The sequence below is a fragment of the Trichosurus vulpecula genome, chromosome 6 (assembly GCF_011100635.1).
Source record: "Trichosurus vulpecula isolate mTriVul1 chromosome 6, mTriVul1.pri, whole genome shotgun sequence".
NCBI lineage: Eukaryota > Metazoa > Chordata > Mammalia > Diprotodontia > Phalangeridae > Trichosurus > Trichosurus vulpecula.
Genome location: NC_050578.1, coordinates 219,460,280 through 219,471,192, shown reverse-complemented (window position 1 = coordinate 219,471,192; position 10,913 = coordinate 219,460,280). Strand labels below are relative to the sequence as shown.

Here is a 10,913-nt window from a genome sequence, read left to right as displayed (position 1 = left end):
ACTGGGTAGGAAAAGGTACATTATCGCTCCTACACAGCAATTCAGAAGCAAAAAGTTTGGGAGAAGGAGAATATTAGTTTGTGGCAATACATGGGAAATCAGCTGTGCAGAGGTAAAGTCTGAATTTAGGAGTTAGAGACTATCCGGTAATGATAACTAGAAGTGAGGAGAGTTGAGGTTTTTGGGCGAGGGGGGATAATCTTTGCTGATTCTCGGCTGCGGGAAACTTAAAATGCTCGTCCCTGGGTGGGCTCGAACCACCAACCTTTCGGTTAACAGCCGAACGCGCTAACCGATTGCGCCACGGAGACTACGGACCTCTCACTTTTTTGGTTTAGAATACAAGTAAGGCAAGATTTTTAAAAATGTGTTAAAAACGAAATTATCTCTATTTAAGATGCCTATATTCCTTCCAGGCCCACAGCTTCCAGCAAGCTCAAAGAAGAGACCGAAAATGAATCAAAGGATGAGTTTTCTGATCTGGAACTCTGGAATTCCCAAATCTAGTTACACAGATCCTCTTTCCTGGATTCACTTTTCTTCCAACCAGAAAAAAGGAAAACTACCAATCTCGTTTCTTAGCCTTTCTTTCATTCCCTCTGGCTGCCCAGCTCCTGGAGCGTGAGCACGATCAGGTTCAGGGTGCTCGCCCCCCAGGGGAACGGGCTCATTGCCTGATGATAGCTGCTTGTGGTCTTTCTTGATTTGGAAAAAAAAAAAATGAGATAAAGAGAATTCTTGTCGTTAGCTTGGCTTATCCTGGGTTCTTCTGCAGGCAGACTTTCTTTGACCTCTTCTTGGCTTCTTTGGACTTGAGTTTGTCCTAGTACCTACGCGCATCCATCTTGCTGTTCTATCAGGAGTCCATGCTGACTTGACTAGACATAAGAGAGAAACATTTCTTCCTTCCTTCCTTCCTTCCTTCCTTCCTTCCTTCCTTCCTTCCTTCCTTCCTTTCTTCCTTCCTTCTTTCTTTCCTTCCTTCATTCCTTCCTTCCTTTCCTTCTTTCTTTCTTTTTCTCTTTCTCTTTAGATTCTCAAAGGGCTCCATGACACATAAAAAAAAGGTTAAGAACTCCTCAAGTAAAGGCATCTTCCAAGCCCCAAAACAGAACAAAGGAAAGCAAGACTAAAGTAGGTAGCATGAGTTTAGAAACCTGAAGAGAAAAAAAGATAATCTATCAATAATCTTCGGAGGAGGCTCTGGGAATGCTGGAACCCAACTGGGGCCATGAGATGACTAAAAAGGCTGGGCTGAGATCCGAGGGGAAAGATGCCAGATTGAGAGTTAGGAAATATGGATTTGAATCTCAGCCCTTACGATCTGTATGATAGTGAACAAGTTACTTAGCTGAACCTGAGTTTCTGGAAAAAGGGGACAAAGGGATAATCACTCTGCTTACCTCAGGATGTTGTTTAAAAGCAACAACAACAATTTAAAATATATCAATCAGGAGACCTTTGGGGCTCTGACTCTAGGCTCGTTTCTGGAGGCTTTCCCTCAGAAATGTCATTCCATGGAATCAACTACTGCTGTTGACTCCCAAATATTTTCCTCTTTAGTCCTGGCCTCATTTCAGGCGCACACAGGATCGACTGCCTCTATACCATTTCAAAAGCATTTTTTTTTTTTTAAGATTTCTGCTTCAGGCAAAGGGTAATTTCAGTGTTACCCTTTTTGTGAACTGCGTCCTTGGATAAGCACTGAGAGGGAAAATAGGATTCTTTTTAAGAGTTCATTGGTACGTTTGGATAGAATAGGTTCAGATGATTGATGAGGTTGCAGATCATATTTCAAAGGTTGGAGAAATAAGTTAGAAATAGATGAAAAAGAAGACAAGGAGAGCAGACTGCCTTTCTCTAGGATGTGAAAGAGAGGAGACAGAGGACAGCAGTATGAGGATGTAACAGAATCAAGTAAAAGTTTTTAAAGAATGAGGTGGATCTAGAAATGTCTTTAAGCCGGAAGGAAGGAGTCAGTGAATAAGGGACGACTGAAATTTAGGGAATGGTCGAAATGCCAATAGAACGTAAGCGCCATAGGGCACAAGAGAGAAAGGTTAGAATGGCCTAGGGATGTGGGAGGGATTTAGTTGACGTGGATGGGTATGAAAGCGCAGGGAGTGGTAGCCAGAGAAGGGAGCACTACTGGATATGATTTCTTCTGGGTACAAAGAAAGGAGCATGCAGGAAGGTAAGCAAAAGCAGAGGATGAAGACATCTTTCCCGTTACCTCTTGCTTGTCAAACGACCTATCTCATAAGCTAATCTTCCGTTAACTAAATCAGCTGGGAGTGAGGAGATATTTTTCAGTCCTTTAGTTCGAGTCCGACTCTTCGTGACTCCATTTGGAGTTTTCTTGGACTGGTTTGAATTTTTCATTTTACATTCATTTTTACAGATGAAGAAACTGAGGCAAACGGGGTTAAGTGATTTTCTCAGGGTCGCACAGCTTAGTATATGTCTGAGGCCGGATTCGAACTCGGATTCCTGACTCCTGACTCCAGGCCTAGCACTCTATCCACTGAGTCAGGCCATACGCTAGGTTTCCAAAAGACCTTAGGCATTCCAAGCCAGGTGTCGCTTTTCTCCTCTTTGAATCCGACTTCGAAGGAAGATCACATGACCAGAAAATTAAAAAAAAAATCAAGGGTGGGAGGCCAATGGATTAAAGGAGAAGGAAGGGATGGTGGAGGCAGTAGAGCTAAGGGAGAAAGCATGGACAACGGACAGACCTGGAAGTGAGCGTAAGTAAGGCAGAGAGAGGCCCCGCTTTCAAGGATTCATTCTCAGGCAACTGGGATCTATCTATTAAGGTCGAGTCACCCAAGTTGGTTTGCAAGTGTTCTTTTCCCAATGCTTTTTCCCTCCAAAGACTGGCTCTCGCTCTGCCACTTAGGGACCAGTTGATTTCCCAAAGCGCTGAAAATGCATGAATAGAGAGGTAAGGGGGACATTCCAGAGAAAATTAAGCATTCCAGGTAACTAAATTACCGCGCAAAAAGTGGGACTGGAGAAGAGAAAATGAACTGAGGTGGAAGGAGGCATCTCTGCGGGCATGACTCCAGCAGAAAGAAGAGACGCAACAAAATTGAGGCTGCCTCGTGCTAACCGCTGACTCTTTCTCTTGCAGAGCATTTAACTGTGTGGCTTGGTCTGTAAAAACCCTACTCTAGTAAACTGCAGGTCCTTGAGATATCCCGAGAATGTGCGCGAATTTGTTGAATAGCTCCTCAAGATTATTGTCTTTTCAAATGAAAAATCGCGAAATGGGCTTCTCTCCGGGAAGCAGTTTCAAATCTTAGGGACAAAACAAGAACAATTAGCCCAGCAGGTTAAGGAAACTAGCCAGCCAGATAACCACAAACGGTTAGAGCTCTCTCTTTCCCACACAAACCCCTTCGAAATTCGCTTGAAAGAAAAATAATCAAGGACGTTTAGAATTGGACAGTGTTGATCAGAGCGCTACCATTAGACTTAGTGAGTCGTGGGTATTCTCAGGTCTCCAGAAACCATTTTCCCATGAAATGTAGGCTCCATGAGAGTACGAATTGTTTTTCACTTTTGTCTTTCTATCCCCAGGGCTTGGTTCAATGTCTTAGGGTGAAGGTGCCTATTAACGTTTGCTGAATTGAACTAAATTGAGTCGAAATGAAATGAATTTTGCCTTTCTATTCAGTACTTGTAACTGTCACAAATGCCTCTTATAACTAAAGATGATAGACACAGCAGGTAGATTCTGCATTTGTTTCTGTGCCCACTGGAGTTTGAAGGGAAGGAGACAGTTGAGAAATTACCGCACAGATTCGAGAGGACGATATACAAGAAGGTAGAAAACTTTTGTTGCTGTTGGTTTCCCCCCCGGGAGTACCGTAGTAATGACAAGGAGGGATCATTGAAGACCAAGAGGCTTCTTTTGGTCAAAAGTTCAGGATCACTGCCCCAACAATCTCACCTGACAATCCATTGTTTTAACTAGTGGGTCACTACATTTCTCGAAGAAACCAGCGCCTTCTAGATTTTAGGAAGTTTTGTAAAGAAAAGACAGAATAAGTGTATCGCAAGTGAATTCGCCAACACAAAGGTCTAAACCGTTTTCAGGATGCCTCCGAAAGAAAGGACTCTTTTAAATCAACTTCTTGGTGTCTGAGACAAAGAACACCATGCCCGGTAGGCACCTGATGAAGGGATGTCGATAACCTGTTAAGTAGAAAGGAACAGATTTCATCACAACAATTTTGATATCAGAAAAAAAGAAGGGAACTCAGTAGTCTTGAAACAGCTGTCAGGGTTGGGGAGGAAGACAGAAACTTGCCTGCCTCATTATCACGAATATTCCTTGATATTACTATATCATTATTTATTCAGCCATTCCTCAATGGGTAGACATTCCCTTGCTTTGCAGTCTTTTTGCTACTACCATAAAAATTGCTCTAAATATTTTTGTACATATATTCCTCTCCCTCTGACCTCTTCAGGACCTCCTAGAGATGCTTCTGGGTCAAAAAGTCAAATTCACAGCTTAGTGACTTGTTGGGCATAATTTAAATTGCTTTCCAAAATGAGTGGACCAATCCACAGGTGTATCAAAAGCATATTAGTATGCTTGTTTTCCCACAGTTTCTCCCACAATTGTCACTTTCCTTTTTATTATCTTTACCAATCTCATGGGTATGATATGCAATCTCAGAATTACTGCAATTTGCATTTTTCTGCTTATTAGTGATTCATAGCATTGTTTTACATGTTTTAGATAGTTTAGACATCTTCCTTTGATACTACCTATTCATGTCTTTTGATGATTTCCTTATTGGGGGAAGTTTGAAGACTTTTTAAAAATGAAGTGCTCCACCCCCATCTCTACTATCTCTCTCTCTCTCTCTCTCTCTCTCTCTCTCTCTCTCTCTCTCTCTCTTACATTTAATAGCATTTTTTCCAATTACATAGTTTCCAACATTAATTTTTGTAAGAATTTGAGTTCCAAATTTTTCTCCCTGATTGCCTTCCCTACCCCCCCTCCCAAAGACAGAGAGCAATCTGATATAGGCTATACATGGACAGTCAGGTTAAGCATATTTTCACATTAGTCATTTTGTGAAAGAAGAATCAGAACAAAAGGGAAAAGCCATGAGAAAGCAAAAAAAGTAAAAATACTAGGCTTTGATCTGCATTCAGACTCCATCAGTTCTTTATCTGAATGTGGATAGCATTTTCCATCATGAGTCTTTTTGAATTGTCTTGGATCATTGTATTGCTGAGAGGAGTGGAAGTCTTTTATAGTTGATCATCACTTCATGTTGCTCTTACTGTGTACAATGTTTTCTTCCTTCTGTTCACTTCACTTTGCATCAGTTCATATATGTCTTTCCAGGTTTTTCCAAAATCTGTCTGCTTGTCATTTCCTATAGAACAATAGTATGCCATTACATTTCATATACCACAACTTGTTTAGCCATTCCCCAATTGATGGGCATCCCTTCAATTTCCAATTCTTTGTCACTGTAAGAGGAGCTGCTATAAATACTTTTGTACATGTGTAACCAGAATGGCCTTTGTTTTCTTTGAGTGACTCAATTTATCTCAGTGAGCTTTACTAGGTGCTAAGCCCCAGGCCCAAACCCCATTAGGTGTTAATGTAATCCATGTCGACGTGAACCTCTCAGGGTCCTAAGGGGAGGGGCCAACTCAAGAAGCAATCATCAGAGCCTGAGCTCTGGTGATTCAGATGATGTTTGATGTCTGAAGCCCTATAAGAAGGGAGGACAGAGCCATTTGTGTGGGGCTCTGGAGATGGTGTTGATGGGGAGACTCTGGGAAGCTGTAGCTAAGGAGCCCTCCAGCTTGTAAACCTGGATGTTGAAACTTTGTTGGACTCTGGTAACTCTGTGTTGGGATTTGAATCAGACAACATCTGTTGATGTTTGTAATTTGTTTGCATTTTGTTTTGAATTTCAGGGTGCTGGTTTTTTTTTACCCTGAACTAACTGAATAATATTTGAATGCTGAATTAAAAGTAAGCTTGTCAACTCCTTCACCTTGCTTCCCTTGCTTAAGCAGATTGAAAGAACTTGTGCTATTGGTAGCTTTCTGGGTGCTGGCTGTGGGTGAATCTTATACCCCCACAGAAGCTGCTAGCCGGATTGTTGAAACATATGGCATAGTCAGCAGGATCTGGCTTTAACAAGGAAGCATGGCATGTTGGGGTACTGGGTTGGTTGAATGTTTCCCAGTTTTTGGATTGCTCTTTGTACTTGGAGTGGCTATGGTTCCGTGCAGCCTCAGGAGCAACAAAGTCCTGAAGGAAAACAGGCCAGTGGAAGTGCTGGGCGTGGTTTCTCAGGGGCCCAGGGCAGGAGATAATCCCTTCTTCCCAGGGCTTAAGTTGATAAGCCTGGCCCTGGAGGACTGTGCTGAAAGGGTGAAAGTCTTGAGATTATATTGTATATGGAGTTTTGAAACAGGAGTAGAGAATGGCCTTCCTACAGATTTGGCAGGAGGGGCTGGTGAGAAAAAAGAAGTGGACTACAGCTGCCAAAATACTGACCCAGACAGAGCAGAAGACTGCCTGCATGAGAACTTTGGAAAGGTGAGAGCAGTGAGCTGCTTTCCAGCTGACTTTGGTGAGGTGAGCACAAAGATGGGGAACCACCTACATCACGATTCCAGAAGAAGCCAGGTGAGGCCAGCTGGAGTTGGAACCCAGGAGCCTGAAGTCCAGCCCTGGGGCAGGATGAAAACTTTGCAGCAAGGCACTGAGTCTGCCTTTTTGGTCTATTCAGCTTGGGCTGCTTGGGATCCAGGAGGCAGGCATGAATTTGTTTTTGTTGGGGTGAGGGAAGTGCCTTGGACCCCCAGGGACCCCACCCTGTTGGCTTTATTGCCCAGCAGACCCTCAGGACTTGGAACCAGGGACTGGAACTTAATGGGGAGAAGAGACCCTAAAAGAACTTTGGACTCTTTCTTTGAAATTGGGACTTTGGGTGCCACATGGAAGCCTGCAAGGGCAGTTTGGGGAGGAGATGTCCCCAAGAGAACTCTGTTTGTCTGTTTGCTTTTTGACTTTACTAACTAAAGCATGGGTGTGCCTCAGGGTACTGGGAAAAAGCCTGTAATGGCAGTGTGCTGCTGAAGAAGCACTTTATTTGGACACTTTATGAGCTTAAGAGATTAACTTGCTTTGACCTAGGGGTGGACATTTGAATAGTTAACAAGTATTTTGGGAATGATTGATTGAAGAAATTATCTTGCTGGGACCTAGGGGTGGGTCACATTTGAATTGTAAACCAATATTTGGGAATGTCACTGAATGGTACGTTTTGCTTTATTATGAATGATATGTTTTAGTTTACTTTGTAATTGGATCACAATGTATGTTCTAGGATACATGGCTGATTAGATTTTGTATCCTAGAACAATGGGTGGAGTGTAACCAGAATGGCCTTTGTTTTCTTTGAGCGACTCAATTTATCTCAGTGAGCTTTACTAGGTGCTAAGCCCCAGGCCCAAACCCCATTAAGTGTTAATGTAATCCATGTCGATGTGAACCTCTCAGGGTCCTAAGGGGAGGGGCCAACTCAAGAAGCAATCACCAGAGCCATTTGTTCGGGGCTCTGGAGATGGTGTTCATGAGGAGACTCTGGGCAGCTGTAAGTAAGGAGCCCTCCAGCTTGTAAACCCGGATGTTGAAACTTTGTTGAACTCTGGTAACTCTGTGTTGGGATTTGAATCAGACAACATCTGTTGATGTTTGTAATTTGTTTGCATTTTATTTTGAATTTCAGGGTGCTGGTTTTTTTCCCCCTGAACTAACTGAATAATATTTGAATGCTGAATTAAAAGTAAGCTTGTCAACCCCTTCACCTTCCTTCCCTTGCTTAAGCAGATCGAAAGAACCTGTGCTGTTGGCAGCTTTCTGGATGCTGGCTGTGGGTGAATCTTATACCCCCACAGAAGCTGCTAGCTGGATTGTTGAAACAACATGTGGGTCCTTTTCCCTTTTTTGTTACCTTTTTGGGATACAGGCCTACTAGTGGTATTGCTAGATAAATGGGTATTCTGCTATCTCTTTCACAAATAAAGCAGTAGAATGTGGAATACTCAAATTGTAATCCTACAAAAAGAACAACTTTCAGGTGTTCACATGTATATGAAGAATAATTTTAATACTTAAAGGTTCTCAAGAGAAGCTTTATGTTTTAAGTATATTTTGTTACTTTCTTGGATGGCATCCTTTGTCTTAAATCTGCTTTATCTAGAAAATAAAGTTTTAACTTGAATTTTCATAAGTTAAGAGAACAAAAAAAGACATTTGGGTCTGCTTGAATTATTATTAACTGAGGATCTGAGGATCTGAGTAAAGGAAAGTTACTTAGCACATAATCTAGAACTTCATGGAGCATACAAAAATAGGCCAATCAGTGACCTCTCATTACCACACCACATCTCTGACAACACTCCCAACAACAGTTTATTGACATATAATTTCAGTGCATAAATTATGCAATAAGATTTGAGTACATTTCTGTACAGATATAGAGAAACAGATAGTTGAAACTCTGTTGCTATCAGTTAATTTTCCTTATCAGTTCACAACCTGGGTGATAAGGACCTCAAAGCCTATGTTTTGAGATTTCCCTATTAGTTCCTAAAATTGCAATATCTCTCCAATTAAGAATTGTAAAATAAATAATTTCCCCAAAAGCTTTTGCACATATGTGTACAATATGGGCATACACATGATTTAATATATTATGGATGCATATCACCTCCCCCACACACATCTTACATAGACATCAAGGTTACTGAATAAACTATTTATCACAATATCACAAACAATAAAAATACACATAAATAATTATTTATAATCCATCAGCTGTGAGAAATATCACAAATGTACCTTAACTGTCTAGGCAACTGCTGACCTCCCTGTTCTATGAACACAGTCCCACTAGTCATTTATCTCAAGATAACAGATAGAGCCTCATCAAGAACTCTGTTTCATCTCAAGAAGAAGATTTTAGTTAGTTCTTTTAGGAAATAAGTTATCTTAGTTCATTTTCTCTGTCCTCTCTTCAGCTATCAGTTAATAGTGTCTACAGAATGACAGTTAAACTCAGTGTTCTCGCAGACAATTCATCGACAGGGGGTTAAAGTATTACTCCATGATTCCATTGTCTCTTAAAGATGCAGTAACATATCTACAATCTCTGTATAGAGAAGCTATTGAACTTAGTATTATGCTTATATCAAAATTAATTTTTCATTCAACAATAGTAGGTGACAGAGAAATTCTGCTTGTATTTTTAAAATATGTATCAAAAAGCATATCTACAACACAAAGACATCTCCACACGACAAAGCATGCATTGAACAATGGATTCTGTGATATTTGGCCACATAATTAATTCAAATTAATGACTACTAAAATAAATAATTAACAACAATTATGATATGCTTTCCCCTCAAACTCATTTATTACCAACACTCTATAATAACCATCACAAAATTTTTCTTAATAAAAATAAGTGTTTTCTGCTTATTACTTTCCTGACGGCCCCCTTTACTTCCTTGTTTCTCAGGCTGTAGATCAAGGGATTCAACATGGGGATCATTACAGTGTAGAAGACAGAAACTATTTTGTTCTGGTCAGTTGAGTAGCTGGATTTAGGCATCACATAAATGAATGTAATAGTCCCATAAAATAGACTGACTGCAGTGAGATGAGAGGTGCAAGTGGAGAAGGCTTTGTGTCTTCCATCAGTGGAGTGTATTTTCAGGACAGAACAGAGAATATATACATAAGAGATGACTATGATCAACACTGTGACCACAATAATTGACCCAGAAGTGACAGCAGGAATAATTTCAGTAAGAAAATCATGGGAGCAGGAAAGCTTCAATAGAGGTGAGTAGTCACAAAAAAAATGATTGACTTTATTAGGTCCACAGAAGGACAGACTCAATAAACAACCAGTAAAAGCCCAAGCATTCAGACAACCGCCCAGATAGGATACAATCACTAATAGTGTGCAAACTCTGGCGGACATATTGGTGGAATAGAGCAGGGGGCTACAGATAGCCACATACCTATCATAGGCCATTACAGACAACAGAAAGCATTCTGCTGTCCCAAATGTGACTACAGAACACAATTGAGATGCACATCCTGCTAGAGTGAGTGAGGGCATTTTCCCAAGAAAATTCATGAGCATGACAGGTGTGACTGATGAGGAGTACCCAACATCTACAAAAGCCAAGTGGCTGAGGAAAAGGTACATTGGAGTGTGAAGTTGAGAGCAATTTCTGATCAATATGATTATGCTAAGGTTACCAATTAATGTGAAAATGTAGACACCTAGAAATATCACAAAGAGAATGGCGCTAAGTGTTGGAGCAGCCGTTAATCCCAAAATAATGAATTCTGTCACCTTTGTCTCAGAATGGTTTTTGAAGTACATCTGTCTCAGAAAAGGCACCTATTGAGACAAAACAAGAGATTTGGGTGTAAAACGAGACTAAAATGTAGATATCTTTTTATGTATGTATAGTAAATATTTACTGAGCATTTACTACATAAAAGGCCCTATTTGGGGGGGAATGAGGGGAAATACAAAGATGAATATCATATGGCATTTTTACTGAAGGAGTTCAAAATCTGATAAGGGTGATGAAACACAGAAATAATCATAATAAAAGTAGAAGATTATAAGAATTCTTTATGTAAATAATATTCTCTGAGAATACTAAAGTAGGGACCAAAGAAAGCTTCATGGAGGACATAAGTTTTTGTCAATTCCTCATTTAAATTTCAGGATCTCTTGGATATAAATTATTTATGAGAGATTTATGGTAAAAAAAAAATAAAGTTCCCCCTTCCCAACTCTAGAACTTCTCTTATTCTTGCTGCATTGATT

The 10,913-nt window shown here is 40.6% G+C and overlaps 1 protein-coding gene and 1 non-coding gene across 2 annotated transcripts; both read right to left on the bottom strand.

Annotated features, from left to right (window-relative positions):
- Nucleotides 1–237: 237 nt before the first annotated feature.
- TRNAN-GUU lies at nt 238–311 on the bottom strand. The gene has a single exon. It is a non-coding gene; the product is annotated as a tRNA-Asn (tRNA).
- A 9,186-nt stretch (nt 312–9,497) lies between these two features.
- On the bottom strand, nt 9,498–10,457 carry LOC118854912 (olfactory receptor 5P3-like). Its single transcript, XM_036765097.1, has one exon. It carries the CDS (start codon nt 10,455–10,457, stop codon nt 9,498–9,500), a length of 960 nt encoding a protein of 319 aa, XP_036620992.1.
- Between the last annotated feature and the right edge of the window lie 456 nt (nt 10,458–10,913).